Genomic DNA, 20,459 nt, shown 5'->3' with positions numbered 1-20,459 from the left:
CACAAAGTTCATTATTTGTACGCGAAAATTAATAAATTTATCAAAAGTATTAAAAAAAGTTGATTTCCTTCTGGACAAAACAAGTGCAACTCGACAAAATGTTAACCAAGCTGTATTTCGCTATCAATATTTCGTGGCAAATCTTTTTTTGTCGATCACAGCCTTGCATATTCGAGGCATAGATTCAATCAGGTGATCAATGAAACTTTGTGGAGTCGCTGCCCAGGCCTTATGGATTTGTTCAAACAGTTGATCCTTATTACGAACACCTTCACGATTAATTCTGCGGTTGACGATCTCCCACAGGTTCTTGATAGGGATGAGATCCGGAGATTGAGGCGGCCAATCCATCACCGATAGGTGGTTGTCTTGAAACCACTGTTTGACTACTTTTGCAGTGTGTTCTGGATTGTTGTCTTTCTGAAAAACCCATTTTATTGGCATATTCCATTCAGCATGAGGTAACATAACATCTTTCAGGATATTTTTATACATTAAATGGTCCATTATTCCATTGTTTCGATGTATTGGACCTAGACCGTTAGCAGAAAAACACCCCTAGACCATTACATTGCCTCCACCATGCTTCACGGTCTTATGGCAGTAACATAAATTGAGGCGTTTTCCGGCCGGTTGACGGACACGACAAATGCCATTGCTCCCAATGATGTTGAACTTCGATTCATCACTGAACAGGACAGTTCGCCATTTCTGCACATTCCAGTCAATATGAGATGTAGCAAACAGGAGTCTTTTCTTATGGTTTTTTAGTGAAATCAGCGGTTTCTTTGCAGGGCGTCGAGAAAACAATCCGGCTTCAACAGCACGTCGTCTGATTGTTCGGTCCGATACAGGTAGCTCTAATTGCTTTTGTATCTCGACTGATGATATCCAGGGATCCTTCTTGACGGATCTGATGATCATAGAATCCTCTCTAGAAGTGGTGGGACGCGATCTTCCACCTTTGTCATCTGCTCCCAACTTCACCGTAGAAAGATATTTGGAACATAGTCTTGATACGGTCCATTTTTTTGCGCGATATTTATCATAAATACTTTTTTGCGACATTCCACTTACGTAATCGCCAATAATTTTCTTTCTTAGTTGTAATCCAAGACTGTCGGGAGCCATTTTTGCACTTGAAGTCATAAAAATAAAAATTTAAATTATCACGCTTCTCAAGGTTTACCGTGTTATATTTACCTTGTGATGATACAATAATGTTCTGTGGAACACAACGTCTTGGTTGGATGTGGACTGTATTGATTTAATGAAACACTTGTTGTATTTTACTTCTTGTATTGATGTTCTTCGATAAAACACTTTGATAAAACTCATTTCGATAAACTGTCGTGATAATACTGACTGATTGACCTGTGTGAACCTGTTCTGGAAGATTCTAGATGCCTCTTTTCGAAGCTTCTGGATATTTCTGGATGCTACTGGATACTTCCAGATGCTTCTTCTTGAAACTTCTGGAAGTTTCTGCATGCTTCTGGAAACTTCTGGAAACATCTAGATACTTCCTTTAATTATTAAAGAAATTCCGTGACGTTGACACGGACCACACTTAAGAAAATGAAACAAACCAAAAAAGTTGCACTGGTTTTGTCCGCTGCAAAATGGCACTTGTCAACGAAATTCTGCCTGTGTGCTGTCACCTGTCAGCTGATTGCTCATGTCATGGCATGCTATGACTCCAGACTCCTGAACTGTTTGCTGTGGTTGTATAGTTCGTTTCGTTTTTAAGACATGTAAAATTAGGAACAATTTTTAGCATTGTTCGATGTTGGTTGCAAATGTTTTGTCCAATACTGTATGTATATATATATATATATATATATATATATATATATATATACACACACACACACACACACACACACACACACAGGCAGGCTTGGTCGGGAAGCTGGAGTGATCACAATCAAATACTGACCGTGGAAGTAATATTTTGTTGTGAAAAACTAGCCAGATTTTTTTGTCGTTTTGAGAACATTTCAAAAAACAAAATAAAAGCGCAAAAAAGATTATTGGACCAATGAGAGACAATTACAAAAAAAAAGACAGAGAAAAGAAAATAACTTTTAATGCGAAAAAACTTAAAGCAAAATAAATTATGTTTAGGACAAATATTTTCAAAACATCGCTCTTTTATAATTTTTTTATAAAATTAAGCAACATTTTTTATATAAAGTAACATCTTACGATTGCTTAATAAGGAAACAAATGTTCGTTTATTTATCAGAGTATATTGTAAACATAGAATTGTAATTGTATTGTAAACATAGTTAGACCTGCTCTTGCCTCCAACCATTATTATATCGTCGTAATAATGCTTCTCTTTTTTTCTACAAATACTATAATGAGCACTGCTCATTCAATTAGGTCTCATCCTTTTTCTGTAACTGTTCCTAAGTGCTCCAAAACTCTTATTCATAGCCCCCAGTCCCAAAAAGTCCGACAAGATTTTAATAAAACCAACGCTAGTTTTAGTTTTATTTAAGCTAACTTATTTTATAAATAAAAAATTAATTTTTTTAATAACTATTTTATGCTTCACGTAGTTTGAAAAGTTTAACATACTTGAAACAATTCTTCTTAGTAAGAATTTATGAAGAGGAAGCGGAACTGCTTCACAATACCACTGATGATGTTTAGTGAGTGGGCTTATTAATTTTAATTAGTATTTAAAACAGAAAAAAGTAACTTTAAGTTTAAATATAACAAGTTTGTAAGAATGGCAACTGAAGCAAAATTAATTAGAGTTAGTAAACCAATATCTAAGAACTTAAAAACTTTTCTTTATATCTAATAACTTTCTATATGTGTATATGTATGTATGTGTATATATATAGAGAGAGCGAGAGAGAGAGAGAGAGAGATTTGTGTTCTGTCGTGACCTTAGGCATTGTGCTTGTTCATCGGCAAGTTACTTTGTATGCATGTGTTTAGTAACCAGAAACTTCTTGTATGTTTGTTTCATAATTAGTTTTATTAACTTTGATCATTAATAGTTTCATTGAAAACGAAATTATTGTTGAAAGTCTTGTTTACAAAATAAATCATAAAGATTGCTTTAGAAGATTGCATTAGAATAAAAATCAGATACACAAAATTACATTTGCATAAAAAATACATACTTTTTAAATAAAAAAAATAAGAATACACTAATAAAATCTATAATATATAATAAACTTTCAAAATTTTGACAATTTCAAAAATATATATTTAAAACATTAATTCTTGTAAACAAATAATGATAGTTTAAAAGGTTTACAGCTTTGCAGATGTGGCTCCAAGAATGAGCCATAGTATTAAAGTAATAGTTCGTTTGATAATATATTCTTAAAACAATTTATGCAAGAAATCTCAAAACATAACAAATCTCGAATAATACAGTTTTTAAAATGTTTCAATCATAAAATGATAATTTTCATTTACTCGACTAGATTATTTATTTACTAGTCAAGAAGGAAACATCGCAATAGCAGAGCTAATTGTGATGAGTTCCCTTCGTGCCTAAATACTACTTATACGCTGAGTAGGCATAGCCGGGATTTGAACATGCAATTCTGCTGCTATGGCCAATAATTATTCTGAACTTTTTAGCAGCGCTTTAACCAACTGAGCTATTCCGGCTCAAGAGAATATTGTAGAACTTAATTAAAAAGAACAGAATACTGTAGAACTCAAAAATCGTACTAACTAATTTTTCTTTTTTGTGATATTTTGGTCTAATTTGTATAGATCATCATCTTTTGAACCAATAGAATTAGTTTGTTCGTAGATTTGGCAGGTTTTTAGTGTTCGCAAATATTCTTTTTATTCTTTCGCACCAAAATATTTTAAGAACATTCAAGTTTATGTATGTTTCCATGTATGTCCATAAAACAAAAATTTTTTGTTTTATGGACATACATGGATTTTTTGTTTTATGAATATACATAAACTTAAATGTTCTCAAAATGATTAAAAAATCTGGCTAGATTTTTGCAACTAAATATCATTTCCATGGTCAATAATTAAGAGTGATTGCTCTCGCTTTCCGACTAAGCCTGGAAGCTATAAGTGAAGTTTTAGTTTGATGAATTTTTTACACTAGATTTATAAAATATTTATAAATATTACGCTAGATATTTATAAATATTGCGCTAGAAATTAAATTTTTTAACATTTATGTTTGGAATATTCATTGAAGTGTTGCAAGTTTTGATATTTTATTACATCGACTTTAATACGATTCAAAGTAAAAGTTCTAGTTAAACGAAGTTTTTTTGTCAAATGGACAATAAAAAACTGTATGAGTTGGCAAATGGTTGGACTTCGACTAGGGTACGATTAAGCAGATAATATGATAAAGTTCAACTGGAATTTAAAAAAAAAAACATGCTGAACATAGCATAAAAATAGAAAAATAGATCATTTTAAATTTGAACTTATGCCGCCTAATTTAAAATTAAAGTACAGCGCGCATAAAGTTTGCGTGACGTACTTTATTACGAATATAACTTCTTTATATAATAATGTGCTAACTCTACTGTTTAAACATATTTTGACTTTAGCAATAAAATTTTACTTAAAAAAATTTTCTTTAAAATTAGCTTATATTATCTCGTAAATTCTTCAGGCGAGCGCGATTTTTTACTCTTGTAACCTAACTAGCGAGCGCTATTTGTTGGTCCTGAATGGCCATTTATGAGCGTGTCTCAGGTGCACGGAACGATCACTCCCACTTTATCACAAGGCCTGATATATATATATCAGGCCTTGTTAAGAAGCGTTACGCAGCTCGCATTTTGCTTGCGAAAAGGTGATTTGCCTACGCATTCAGCAGTTTTGCGCTACGCAAAAACTTATATCTTTTAGAATATTTAAATTATCTTTTGATTGTCGTTGACGTGACGTTTATTCAGAAGAAAGTCGTAAGTATTTAACCGCAATTGTAAACTAATAGATTTTTTGTTAAAGAAACAGTTTGTTAAATAATTTTTTTGTTGTTGTTAAAAATTAGTTAAAAAAAATTAGGTGTTTTAAGTTTTATCTTAAGGAATTAAATATATAAATTTCTTTTAAATATAAAATTTATTTTTAGTCATAATAGTTTAAAAAATGCACGATTTATTTTGATGTAAATATTTTATTAATAAGATATTTTGTTTATTGTTAATTCAATAACGTAAAGTTTTAATGAAGCTCGTTTAATTTATGAAAATAAATTATGATCACGAATATGTTATCGGTAACTGATAAACAACAAAAAAAAACTCTTTCTTGTTTAAAAACATTAAAATGAGTTCACATATTAAATAAGAAAAAATGTATAAACAATTAATAAAATAACCAAAAACCAAAATCATAAGAAAATAAACATAAAAATCATAAGAAAATAAACAAACATTATTTTACATTTCATGAAAAAAATATTTTTTTCAAAGTAAAATTTAGTTCATATTTAAAAAAAATAGTAAAAATGATTTTTTAAATAAGAACTTAGATTTTATTTGTAACTTTTGTTATAGTGAGAAAAAAACAAACTGTTTGTATGATTTTTAACGCGTTAATAAAATAACTTTAATTACAATGCGGTACTTGAAAAGACGCGAGTGACGCAATATAACTTCTAACAATGCAAAATATATTTGATGAGTTGAGTAACTTAGAAATGCGTTACGCGTTTTCGCTACGCAGCGAAATCTCGTAACAAGGCCTGATATATATATATATACATATATATATATTAGGGGTGTTCATGAAAAAAAATTTCAAAATGGAAGTACACAAGAAGTCAAATTTGGGGCAAATATAAAAAAAAATATGATTACAAAAAAAATTCAAAAATATTGACATTTACCTTGTGCTCAAGCAGCAAAATACCCCAAAAAATGCCCCAAATAGTTCCCAAGTAATCTGGCATTGAGCGCATGGTAAATCTCAATATTTTGTAAATTTTTTTTTACTAATGTTCTCATAATGTTTCAAAATCCATTTTTAATTTTAATTTTAAAAAACCAGAATACATATCAATCTAAAAAAAATTTGGATCCTATGATGACATTTGAAAAAATTTTACAAAATATTGAGATTTACCTTGCGCTCAAAGTCAAATAATTTGGGGTATTTTTCGAGGTATTTTGCTGCTTGAGCACAAGGTAAATGTCAATATTTTTGGTTTTTTTTTTTTTTTTTTTTTTTTATTGTTACCATTTTTATATATCCTTTTTTCAAAAAAAAAATTAGTACTGGATGTGAAAAAAATTTGAATTAAATATATATTTTTATGGGTAAACATCAGACAGGTTTCTAATATTATTTTTAAAAAAGTATATCAGGTTGGTTCTTAAAAGAAGTAAAATTATATTAAAGTTTCAAAAAAAATTATCATTTTATAAAAAAAATTTTATCAAAATATTTTGCAAAAAATTCATACTTTTTAATTTTAGTTTTAAAATGTCATTTTCTAGACAGTAAAACTTTTATATATATTTGCTTCTTTTAAGTCCCAACGTGATATACTTTTGAAGTACTTTTTTTAAATATTAGGACACTATCTGATGTTTAAGGGTCTTAAACAACTCTTCGAATTTTTTTTTCTTTAAATATTCTTTAAATCAGGTATTATTTTATTATATAGTCTATAATATATAACTATATATAACTCTATAATAACAAATTAAATTCCTTTAAAAAAAGAAAGTTGAAATTATTAAGTTAGCAACTAAATGTTTTTTAATTTTGGAATAAAAACAGTTTTGAAACCTTAACAAACTTTAGTTTGCAATATAAAAAAATGAATGAGCTAAAATACGGAATGATAAAAATATTGAATATTTTTGATTAGCGGAATAAACTAGTTAGCAATCATTTTTTTTTTTTTTTTGACTCGGAAGTCGGAATAAAAAATTATTTTGTTAATTGATGTTAATGATTTCTTTTGAATGAATTGAATTTTTTTGAATGAAATGAGTTTTAAATAATAATTTAAGTTATTAACATTTCTTTTAAAGTTCACTTAATAAATATAGCAATCAAATAATTTATACAAAATAGTTATTTATTTTAGCTTAGATTTTTTAATAAATAAATTGCATGATTTATAAAAAAGTTACAATTTTTGTTTAAAATCATTGTAACAAATTTTACTTAATTTAGTTTTGAACTCTATTTTATATATTTTTGTATTGTTGTTTTATTTGACTGATTAATTGTAACATTTTTAAAAATTGTATTCAGGCTTGGTCAGGAAGCGGAAGCGATTGCTCTCAAATACTGACCATGGAAATAATATTTAGTTGCGAAAAACTGGCCAGATTTTTTAACTGTTTTGGAACATTTAAGTTTATGTATATCCATAAAACAAAAATTTTTTGTTTTACGGACATATATGAAAACATACATAAACTTGAATGTTCTCAAAAACATCTTGGTGCGATAGAATAAAAATAATATTCACGACCTCTATAAACCTGCCAAATCTGCGAACAAATTAATTCTATTGGTTCAGAAAATACGCTGACTAACCAAAATAAAGTTCTAGAGTATTCTGTTCAAATTTTTTTTAAATTGTATAATTCTAGATATGTTAAGTGTTACGGTTTCTAGCATAAATGGTTATAAGAATATATTATCAAACAAACTATTTTGTGGCTCATTCTCGGAGCCATGTCTGCAAAGCTGTAAATCTTTTAAACTACTATTATTTGTTTACAAAAATTAATGTTTTAAATTGTCAAAATTTTGAAAGTTTATTATATATTATAAATTTTATTAGTATATTCTTATTTTTTATTTAAAAAGTATGACTTTTTATGTAAATGTAATTTTGTATATCTGTTTTTTATTCTAATGTAATCTTTATGATTTATTTTGTAAACAAAAAGACTTTCAACAGTAATTGCGTTTTCAATGAAATTATTATTAATCATCAAAATTATTAAAACTAATTATGAAATAAACACACCAGAAGTTTCTAGTTAGTAAACACAAACATGCATACAAAGTAACTCATGGATGAACAAGCACCACGTGCCTGAGGTTACAACAGAACACAAATAAATACATGTACTCTCGAGTACTTTATAAAAGTGGTTGGAGAAAATTTTCCTATCCACCATAAGCTCATTAAGCCGCTACCCCCACCCCCACCCTGTTTATTAATTTTTACTTATCAATAAAAAAATTATTTCTCAAAACTAAAAAAAAAATTTAAGTGAAAATTTGCTTTAAGAATTAAAAAACATACTAGTAACTGATAAATATTGAAACTTTCAGTGTAAACTCTTTAACCCTTCCCCACCCCCTCCCCCTCATTCTTAATAACTCGTTATACTTAAACTTAAATTTACTTTTTTCTGTTTTAAATACTAATTAAAATTAAAAAGCCCACTCGCTAAACATCATGAGCGGTATTGTGAAGCAGTTCCGCTTTCTTTTCATAAAGTATTTTAAACCTTTTTGGTTGATTTCTACCTAGTTAATTTAATTTCTACACTAACTCAATGATTTAGTTATTTCATTTGTCCATCTTACTAAGAATAATTGTTTAAATATGTTAAACTTTTCAAACTACATGAAGCATAAAATAGTTGTTAAAAAAATTAACTTTTTTATTTATAAAATAATTTAGTTTCAATAAAACTAAAACTAGCATTAGTTTTATTAAAATCATGTTGGACTTTTCAGGGCCGGGGGCTATTTTTATTTTAAAGGCCTTTTTTTATGTGCCACAGTGTAAAAGTGACTTAAAAAAAGTTCTTTTTGACTATTTCGGGGCCCCTAACATTGCGGGGTCCGGGGCTATAGCCATCTCTAACCCCGCCCTCCTTAATCCAGCACTGGATATAAGACACCAGTATATAAATAAAAGTTATGTTATACTTATATATATATATTTTTGTTTACTTTTGTTTATCTATTTCTGACAAGGCTTTTGTGGTTAAAACTTAAATGAATGTTATTTTAAATATTATTTTTATGTAATGTATTCAAATTATTATAAGTGTGTGTCAGTTATTTTAGTTTTGAATGGGTCTTATTTTGTATTAGCATTTTTTTTTTTTTTTTCCCAACATCTTCACTTCCAACCAGGCTGCAAGCAACCGCTACTAGAGTTGAAAGTTACTGGAAGAGAAAAGATGAAATTTTTAAAGCAAGATAACAATTAACAGACGACTTATAAGATTGCAAATTATAGGAATCAGGAAAACAAGATGAAGGAAGCGAATTCTAAAGGACTGATGTTCGTTGAAAAAAAACTAGACGTATAAGAACTTTTTGAACACTTAAAAACAGTCGCAGTAAAACTTAATTAAATGACAAGTAACACAAGAATGAATTTATGTAAATGGCACAAGAGACGCTAGATATTTAGAGCAATGTCCATTATAGTATTTATATAAAAGAGGAAGAGAAGCAATATTCTGATGATTTGATAATGGCTGAAGGTTAATGAAGATGGCTGTGAAGGTTAATGGCTGAAGATAATGCAAGAGCAGGTCCAACTATGTTTATGTAAATCCGCTTTGGCACCTTGTCTAAAAGATCGTCATTTAAAGATCTGCCCCAGATATGGTAACAATATTCCATGCAAGGGTGGGTTTGAAATTTATAAGGATAAAGAATAGAAAAGTAAGAAAGTGTCAAGCATGATAAAAAGATGCAACCTTACCAGATGCTAATTTTGCAGTCAATTTAATATATGGTTTCCAAGAAAGATCGGAAATAAGAGTTAATCCTAGAAGATGAATTGTGTTGAATTTAATATTATATTAAATTCGTGTAATATAATAATTGCAATAATTTACTCAATAAGTTACATTATTATTATTCTATACTATATGAAATAATAAAAATTTAACTTGTTGTTCAATAACTCAAGGTAAGCTATTTTGATACAAAGGTTTAATGTTATTAGGTGTGTTAAAACAACCTTTCTTGAATTCTTTACTATATTTTTCAGTCTCTTATTGATAAATAATGAAGTAAAAAACGTTAACTCATTAAAAGTAGCTAAAAAGTTTATTCGTTTTCAGAATTAGCATTTTTATAAAATTTACTTTTTTTTTTTTTCTTTTTTTTTTTTTTAAAGTTTTCACTTAAAATTATAAAGTTGAAAATTTAAAATGTTGATAAAAATAATTGTTCTTTATAGTTCAACTTTTCTTACTTCTTATTTATTTATTTTTTTACAAATTGTTTAGATTAGTTTGTTAGCTAATATTTGGTTGCAAACAAAGTTTGATTTTAATAAAAGTTTTACACGTGTCATTTAAAACTCTGGAGTTTATTAAGAAATGATAAAAAATAAAAAAATTAAAATTAAAAATAATCATCTATTACCAAGTATTTTTATTTTAGATATAAAAGTGTATTGATTAAAAAACATTTAGCTTTTCATGACATGTAATTATGCAGTAATAAGAAAAACACATTTTATTTTAAATACACTAAGTTGCGTTTTTATTTTATTTTTTGTTAAACTTTATTTTATAAACAAAAAAAATTAAAACCCATGAAAAAAAATTAAAAAAAAAGGGGGGGGTCATAAATCTGAGCAAAATGTTTTACCGTGAGCAAAATGTTATAATTAACGCCAGTCAAACCTTAAGTTTGATTTGAATTTCAAGAACTACAAATCAAGTTTAAGAAGAACTTAAAACACATGTTTGTTTTTTTACTACGCCTATATAATAGATGTATATTATTATTATTATACTAGCTGACTGAACCCATAAAAATATAGCTTTATCCAAGTCTATTCCACGCTGACCTTTTCTATACTTTTTCCTTATATATCCTAGCTGTCCAGACCTGTAAAATACAGGTCTTCACCAAACCAACCATTTCTATACTTATGTATTCCACACTGATCATTTTTATACTTATTACTTATTCACTTCAATATTTTTTAGTAAATGGTAGAAAAATAATTCATTAAAAAAAAATTGCTTTAAGAGTAAAAAAAAATTAACATGTGCACTTTTTCCGCATATATAGAGCTTATAAGAGATTTGTAATATCGTTTGTTTTTCTCTTAACTTACTTTCATATCTTTGATAGTTCAGTGGTTTAGTGCGCTGTTATCAGTATCGTTTTATAAAGGTTCTAATCCTGGTGTCCTATGATTCAACCGAATCGTAAATTTCAATTTCAAACCGAATATGAGAAATTTATTACACAACCGAAAATATTCACGAAAAAAATTAGAACCGAAATAATTTCAATCGAATTTTCGATCGAAAGTCATAATTGTATTTAGAACCGAAAAATTTCAATCAAATTATCAATCAAAATGTCATAAATAATTTTAGAACCAAAAAAATTTCGATCGAAAAATGTTAAAAAAAGTTTTTAAATTAAAATAAAAAAAGAAAGGATTTTGTAATTTAATCCAAATTTTTTCGGTTGTAAAATTCGGTTCTAAAACTTTCAGCGCAAGAAAGGATTTTGTAATTCGATCCTGCAATGAAATTATACTTTTCGGTTCTAAATTTTCGGTTGTGAAATATTTCGGTGATATTTTCGAGGATAAATATTTTCGGCTCTATCATGTGACACGCTAATCCTAAGCCATAATACATTTAAAAAGAATTTTTCAGTATATATATATATATATATATATATATATATATATATATATATATATATATATATATATATATATACATATATATATATATAGTCATACAATTTTGTTTTGAAGATTGATTTGCTTTTGAATATGTGCAAAAATATATTTTTATAAAAAAATAATAAGAATTCTAATTTATATAAAACTATTTATGTCAAAAATAAAATTTAAATAAAAGAAAAAAATTTAACTTATTTTAGTAAAAAGTCATGTGTAATATATAGCTCAGATTTAAATTTTTTTATATTTTTAATAAAACTCTTTAAACAATTGAAAATTATTGATGGAAAATATCTTTAGCTAATTTTGAATGCATGGGAAAAAATATGTAACTTCAGATTCACTTATTTCAGACTTTTGTATATATAAATATTTATGAAAGTAAAAAAGACAATGAAATACTTTATAGTGGTATTTATTTTATGAGAAAGTTGTGCAAGAATATTTGACTTTATTAATTTTGCTAACTTACTTCTCTAACTGTAGTGTTAGATGCAATTTGTATGTGATACCAACCATTTTTATATAGTACTGTCATGTCATATTTTAAAGTATTGTCATAATGATAAACTTAATGAATAAACTCATGATATTGATACAGCTTAAGTTTTCTTATGTCTGAAATGGCTCATAAGTTTATAGCTCAAAAACAAAAAAAATGTCCTTATTCAATATTGTGCTCCCTCCTATATTGAACATCTGCAACAGTCTGTTTCCTACTTATCTATCACTAATAAAAAGATAAAGTTTACCAATCTATATATATAATATATACTCTCTCTTCTAATTAGTGTTGGCATTCGGCAATGCCGACCTCATTTCTATGTTTTATGGTAACCCCTTTGTATCAAAATTTTTTCGCCGATCTTATGCCGACCTCTAACCGTTTGAGATCGGTAATTTATTGCCGACCTCACTTTTCCTAATTCCAAGGGTTGTATATATATATATAAAGTTATATTATATATTAAGACATTTTGTTTTTTATAATAAATAGCAATTATTCAGTATTATACAAATGACCACTGTCGATAATTGCTTAGATTTTTTTTTAAGCATTTTTATTTGCTTTATTCAATTGTTTTATACCATAGCATGTTATATATAATTAAATAATTTAAGTCTTATTACCACTATAATTACCATACTCTCCACTTACAACTTATTAGCATTTACAACTTATTAGCATTATTATTACCATACTCTCCACTTGCAAACATATACAACTTAAATTTTAGATAAAAAAGATAACTGTATAAATAAGGTATATGTAAAATTTTTTATGTTCTTGAATCTATTAAATATTTTGATTTCTTTTTTTAATAGGTAAGGTACCCTGGGCGCATAACTATACTAAGAGGAAATCATGAAAGTCGCCAAATAACACAAGTGTATGGTTTTTATGATGAATGCTTGCGTAAATATGGAAATGCTAATGTATGGAAATATTTTACTGATTTATTTGATTATCTACCGCTTACAGCTCTTGTAGATGGGCAGGTATACTTTTAGTTTTTTAACTATTTAGTTATAAGTGTATATTTTATTTATAAAAAATTTCAAAATTTGTTAAAGATTTAGAAAGGTTTATAGTATTCAAAGCAGTTTAATATTGTTACTTTTCGATATAAAATTTTAATACAAAAGCTATTATATTGTGATAAACTAACTTTTGCTTGTTGAATGTGAGATTAGAAAATAAATTATCCACCTCCCTAAAGTTTTTAGGGAGGTGGATAATTTAATTTTTGGTGGTAATATTAAAATATGGCTTAAAAATGTACCTGACCATTTTTGAGGGTATACTAATTGAAAAATTTAATAAAGATAACCTAATTTAAACTTTCTGATGGTCAAGACAAATTTTCTGTTTTACCATGGGTTGCGCTTTCACTGGAGTTGCCCAACTCTCATAAATTATTTTTTTTTTTCTTTAAAATGAAGATATGTTAGACTGTTTTAATATAGAATATGGTTATTTATTTTATAAAATATTTCTCAGAAATATTTTATAAAATATATTATTCATTTTAAAAACCAAATATTTGAGAAATCTCAAATACTTGGTTATAAAATGAGAAATTAAAGCGCAAAATTTTTTTGAAAAAGAATACAAAATCTGTTTAAAGGAGAGAAAAAAGCAAAACAGGAAAAACAACAAAAAAAGATTTGAATAAGCAAATGTTTTGTGAAATAAGTTAAAGGATATATCATTTTTAAAATAAAAAAAGCATTTTATAAAATTAGAAATATTTGAGAACTTTCACTAATGAGATAAAAGCTGTTCAATTAGAGTTCTGCATTATTGTAAGATGTGGTACTGACATCAAGATGATGGTGTATTAATAAAAGAAGTGTCATACTTAGCACCCAGAAATTATCATCCTAGTTTGGTCAGCAGGATCAACTTATAATGTGAATAAACTTTACTATAAAATCATCATCCTCTTTATCATTATCAGAAACCAAACCTAGCCAGTAAAGTCTGTTGTATTTGCAAAGTATTTATTTTGATATTATAACATGGTTGATCCGAACAGTTTAAAATTTTTTTTTTTATGAGGTCAAATTTAGAGCTAACTTATCATTATCTGATAACCTTTTCATCTTTATATAAATTGTATATAAATTAGATAAAAACTTCTTGTCCCAGTAACAGTCATTGCTATAGAAAAACAAATTGGCTTCATACTAGCTCCATTTCTTCAGTGGTGACATTCCCAAACATGATCCCACTCATTGATTTTAGACGGTATTCAAATATTGCTTCAACAGACATTATTTGACCCAGGGCTGGACTCTGCTAAGCTAGCCATGGCAATCTTGTTCCTAACTATTAATTTTCAGCATGGTAGTATAAATAGTAAAAGTGTTCCCAGTTTTTATACCATCCTGCACAGCCTTCAGAAAAATAACAACCTATTGTAATTGTGTGGCAAAGAAAGGTTTTTATTTGGTTAATAGTTTAATGCATAACATCATTGATTAATCCAACATGGTTTAAATCATTAGCACTAAATAAGCCAACATGGTTTAAATCATTAGCACTAAATAAACAAAGTCACCAAGTAAATAATAAAGCAAGATGCCTCTGATTTCTCTTTCTCTGATTCTCCTAAAATAAATGACAATTTAATATAGGAAACAATGTTTCTTCTTTCAATAGTAACTTTTATATGTATCTCATGTTGTACTATAAAAGCGTCGCTCTCGGCGAAATTTGCCCAGACTTGCCTCATTTGACTAATCTCTTTCAGATGCATTAGGTGGCTTGATTGTCATTTTTTAATAAAAGAATAAGAAGAAATTTTATAAGGCTTTTTGAACAGAAGCTCTATGAAATAATCAAATGGAAGCTTTATTGGTAATATATCAGCTCTATCTGTTTTTATCCACTGTTTGAATTCCATAAACACTTTTGTCATCACTTTTATATTAATCTTCTAGATCATTGTTATGTGTCAGATACTTTTGTATATGTTTTAAGGCAGCTTCTACTCCAGGACAACTTGCATTTATGAATCATGCACACTTTTGATTCTCTACTGCAGACAATCATTATAATGATTTCATAGAAAGACCTTTTAAAGCCTACAGCACTCAACATAAGTTTCAAATTTTGATGTATTGTACGCTCCCAAATAGAATGTATAACTTTTGAATTAGCAAGGATACACCATTTAAGTCAAAGAATACAAAATTTGGACATTATTTCATGGGTACTTTATCTTATATGTTGCACAAAGCTCCTTATATTACACAAAATCAATTTTTTTGACATGTTTATTTTTTTTTTAACATTAACATAGTCTTTCTTACCAGGCCTTCAATACTTATCATCATGCTTATATACTTTCATACGTAAATACTTACATATACTAACATACATAAATACTTGTATATACTTACATAATACATACTTATATACTCACATACTATACATACATACAATATACTTATATATACTTACATAAGACATTCTTATATATCACTATTATCAGTTAAAATTTGGATGATTTTAAATTGAGTTTTCTCGAAAACCACTAAGGGGTTGTCCATAAAGGGCGTCATTTAGAATTTAATTACAAACCAGAAGTAGAAGTTTATTGAATCCCTTCCGCTAAAATTTCCGCATAAATCTCAGAAATTTTTAACACTATTTGCACATTTGCCTCTTTTCCTCAATATTCCCTTCTCAATTGCCCAGTAAGATTCAATAACTCGCTGATCAGGACAGTTAGGTGGATTAGCATTCTTTGGAACAAAATTGACTCTTTTTCTTATACCACTGCATTATTTTTTTGGAATAGTGGATCGATGCCAGATTTTTTCATAATTAATTTAAGCAAATTTTTAGCTTGTCCAATTACTTTCTCCATCAAATTTTTAGCTTGTCCAATTGATTTCTCCATCAAACTACCTTTTTAGTATTATTTTCTTGTAATATGTTTTCAGATTTTTCTTTTTGAACACTCTTTGAATGAAAGATCTACTGCATTTAAACTTTGTAGCTAAATCTTTTTGTGATTGAGTCAGATTTTGATGAATTAAGTCGACTATTGATTTTGCTTTCTTTTTGGAAATAAATCTTGATTTTCCACCACTTCCCAATTTTCTTTTTACAGTTTTGTTTTCTTTATAATATTTTATAACAACTCCAACTGTTGAATTTGGAACTTTACATGCTTTTGAAATTATGGAATAAGAACGATGGATTTTCTTTGTAATATTTCAAAAAAAAAATTCAGTTTTTAAACTCTTTACTCGATAAACCCACTCACAGAAAAATAATTATGCAGGCATCAATATTAAAAATATTGTTACAAATGATTTAGTGGTTTTTTGAGAAAACTCAATTTAAAATTGTTCAAATTTTAATCAATCATGGTGATACTTACATACATAAATACTTATATATACTTACATAATACATACTTATATACTCAAGGACTATTGTTCTTGACATATTCAAAGCTTGAGATAAAGTTTGGCGTGCTGGTCTTCTCTATAAACTTGCTTATATGGTGTATCTCACCATTTTCTTACTCCTGATTTTATTCTCAACCTCTACAAATCTTTTTTCAGCCTTGTATGAAATATTGTTATCATATTTAGGCTGGTTTTTATAATGATGCAACTACTTTTTATAATATTTTACCTTTCTTTTTTTCTTAACAATGTGCATTCATATTTATATTTATTACAAAATTATGATTAAAGTTATATTTTTTTGCTGTTTTTTATTTTAATATTTTATTAAATATATTTTTTAATGTTATTCGCCTCCCAAGGCCGAGAGAGCAACTACAAGTTGAGGTGATTTATATCCTTTACTAAATCAGGTCTCCATACAAATGTAACTAATGATGTCATACTGAAAGGATACGCACACAGATAGATAGACTTAAGTACATGAACATCTGAGGGTTATGGTTTGGGCAATATCTATGTATTAAGTAGATTTATAATAGTATTTAAGAATATTTTTTTTATTATTCGGAATTAAGGTACTTATTTTAAAAATTAAAGTGTTTAAAAAATATGTTTTAAATCCACAGTAGTGTGTGTGTTTTAATTTGTTTATTAACTTAATCTTTAGATATTTTGCTTGCATGGAGGTTTGTCGCCGTCAATAGATACTCTCGATCATATCAGAGCATTAGACAGACTTCAAGAAGTACCCCATGAAGTATATTATTTATACTGTTTAAATTTAATTTACTTATTTTATAATATAATAATTGATATTTTTTTTGTTAACAAGAAAGTGTATTATTGTTTGTATATAAGAAAGTTAATTTTTGGCATTGTTTAAAGATAAAAACACTTTTTTTTTGCAGTTTGACGTTTTTAATTTCTAGTTTTGATTTGTATTAGGGCCCGATGTGTGATCTTTTGTGGAGTGACCCTGATGACAGGGGAGGTTGGGGTATATCACCACGTGGTGCTGGATACACATTTGGGCAAGATATATCTGAAACATTTAATCATACTAACGGACTCACACTTATAGCAAGGGCCCATCAACTTGTTATGGAGGTAAAAATAGTATCTTGTCCTTATCTTTTTTAACGTTGGTTATTTTCACTTTTTTAACTGTGGTTAATTTTAGGTTACATATATGAATAATTTTATTTTTACCTTCAGGGGTATAATTGGTGTCATGATCGGAACGTTGTAACTATATTCAGTGCTCCCAACTACTGTTATCGATGTGGCAATCAAGCTGCCCTGATGGAACTCGACGATGCACTTAAATATTCATTCTTGCAGTTTGATCCTGCTCCTCGAAGAGGAGAACCTCATGTTACTAGGCGAACCCCAGACTATTTCTTGTAAGACTCAAATGTAATTATGTTTCTGAACTCTGAAAGCTTTTGGATTATGATTATTCTAAAACTTCTTTAAACACTGTATAAATTCTGTTTTTAACAGTCAATATATCTGTTCGAATATAGTTTGTAGCGAATAACTTATTACCTTATTTTACTCGAAATAAAACTTTGGTGGTTCTCTTTTTAAAAGTTTTTTTCTTTTTTTTCTTATTGCATTTAATTAAAAATAAATCAATGCAATGAGATGTGAATTTAACTTTAAAATCATTACATTAAATAATAATACATTTTTTTAATTTATACTTTTTTTATCCCGAATAATTCGAAAAATTAGCGACAGAATAAGAATGGATTTTTATTTTATTTGAAAAACTGCAATCTCAAAGTTTCCTTTTTTTAATTTTATTTTCTTTGGCTGCAACTTTTCACCTTTGCAAGTATTATTTTTTTAGCTAAAGAATTATTTTGATATATGTTTAAAAAGTTTTACTAATCCATAATTTTAATGTATTATAACACTTGTAACTACATGTTGTATGTACTATTGTTACTACAAGTCTAATGGCTATGGGTTTATATCTCAACTTTATATCTTATATTTATCTTTGATGTCTATCAAATTTATGTGTAAATCTAAGATTTTGTTAAATTTGATTAAGTGCTTTAATGCGTCGCTTTTAAAATGTTTTGATGTCACGGTAAATAGGAAATACTATTCGATACACTCTTTTTTTTTTTTTAGATAAAAAAAAGAGTATTTTTTTTTTAGATAATATATAAAGACTCGATTATCCAAATTCTTCTAACTTAATTTATGTGACACCCATCTTGAATATTTCTTCTCTAAATCTTTCAAATATGGTCCAAAATAGTTTGGTGATATGAATTAAGTGTTTCTGCAATCTCGATGTTGTCAGAAAAGGATCTTGTTTCAACATCTTAATAACATCGTCGTCAGAAAAGTCGACATAACGGGTCTGAAATTTTTGGAACCATCTTCTACATGTCCTACTAGAAACAGAACCTTCACGAAACACTTTCAATAAGTTTCTACGTGCTTCTGTAGCATTTCTTGTTGAAATTTGTATAAAATACAGTGACTTAATTGAACTTTATCAGTAGCCATGTTAACACGATCACTTGATAATAAAGACAAGCGTAAAATGACGGATCTAGGATCTTTTGGTATTTGAGCTAACTTACAGACATGAAGCAAACTCTAAACACATGTTTATACTTATGCCATTATAATATTATGTCATTATACATATATTCTATATTTATACTTATGTTAACTGAGGAGGCTTTTCAAAAAATTATGACGATTGGAGGCTGGGAACAAAAAGCCCTTTAAGGTGGTAGACTGCTAAAAAAAAAATTTTAAAATCTGACATTATTCCAATTGATTTTCTCATTTTAAACACGATAAATAGTATTAAAAAAAAAAAAATTTTTTTTTTTTCTCTTTCTAATTTTTGGGCAAATTTAAGTGTTTTTAGGCCTAAAAAGTGCAAAGTTCTTGGAAAAGATATCTCAAAAAGTAAAATATATCAAGTCTCAAAATTTTACAGTTGTGTACCTTTTAAGTAGATAAATGTCCTGAGATAAACAAAAAATTTGAATCTTTTTCAATTTCGATGCACCATAAGCTTTTTCTATGCGTCTAAATTTAGGCCAAATTCCTAACCCCAAAACAGCCCAAAAAATTTAATTTTAATTTTTATCCAAAATTTCTTTATCTCAGGACATAAAGCTCATAAAAATGAACATCTGTACAAAATTTCAAATCAATTGGACAACTACAGCTCCCGCAATCTTATCCAGAATATGAAAAACTTTACAACAGAGAAAAATGCAAATAAAACTTTATATTTTGAAAATACAAATATATTAACACTTGAAAACAGGTTAAACCCCCCCCCCCCCTTTTCGTATAATGTTCCTTCTTCATCATTGTGCTTATCGTCAAACCCCTTCCTTGTTGCTCTAAGCTTTTTTCTTTGTTTTTTAAACTTTTCAGATGATTTTATGTCCATAAGCTTTTCACGTAGCACATCACTATTTTGAAAACCGTTTTTAGTAAAATGTCCTGGTAAAATTCCTAAACTGTGAAGAACATCTATCATACCAGTTTTACCATCATTAAACTGTATGACAGCAGATGCAACACTAATTTCAAGTGTTGACCTACCCACGTACACATTTTTTGGGCATTTTGTCCAAATTACATTATTGAGCGATTCATTTGCATTCTGTGTTTCTCCATCAAGACATCTTTTTAATAACTTGTTTGCACCAAGATCTTTGTGTGAAAAAATAGGTTTTATAATTTCACAAACAGCTTCTGGAATGTTTATACTGTTTTTATAAGTCAAAGTTTGATTAATCTTGTCCCTTTGATATTTACACCACGAATCGCTAGTACAAGGACAATACTTATGGCGTTCTTCATCGCTGCTGCTTTCAGAACAGTGATGAATTAGTCCTGCTATGGA

At 27.8% G+C, this 20,459-nt stretch overlaps 1 protein-coding gene across 2 annotated transcripts in view; it reads left to right on the top strand.

Moving 5' to 3' along the window:
* Positions 1 to 18,153, top strand: part of LOC100201603 (serine/threonine-protein phosphatase 2A catalytic subunit beta isoform) — a 29,093-nt gene extending 10,940 nt beyond the window's left edge. For both annotated transcript variants that reach the window (XM_065814355.1, XM_065814356.1), the window contains exons 4-7: positions 12,956 to 13,129; positions 17,229 to 17,318; positions 17,507 to 17,668; positions 17,777 to 18,153. In XM_065814355.1, coding sequence (XP_065670427.1) covers positions 12,956 to 13,129; positions 17,229 to 17,318; positions 17,507 to 17,668; positions 17,777 to 17,968 — 618 coding nt within the window. In that variant the 3' untranslated portion in view covers positions 17,969 to 18,153. The remainder of the gene's footprint in view (positions 1 to 12,955; positions 13,130 to 17,228; positions 17,319 to 17,506; positions 17,669 to 17,776) is intronic.
* The last annotated feature ends 2,306 nt before the right edge of the window (positions 18,154 to 20,459 follow it).

Source organism: Hydra vulgaris, chromosome 12, assembly GCF_038396675.1.
Source record: "Hydra vulgaris chromosome 12, alternate assembly HydraT2T_AEP".
Lineage (NCBI taxonomy): Eukaryota > Metazoa > Cnidaria > Hydrozoa > Anthoathecata > Hydridae > Hydra > Hydra vulgaris.
The sequence above is the reverse complement of the archived record's forward strand: the minus strand, read 5'-3'. Positions and strand labels throughout refer to the sequence as shown.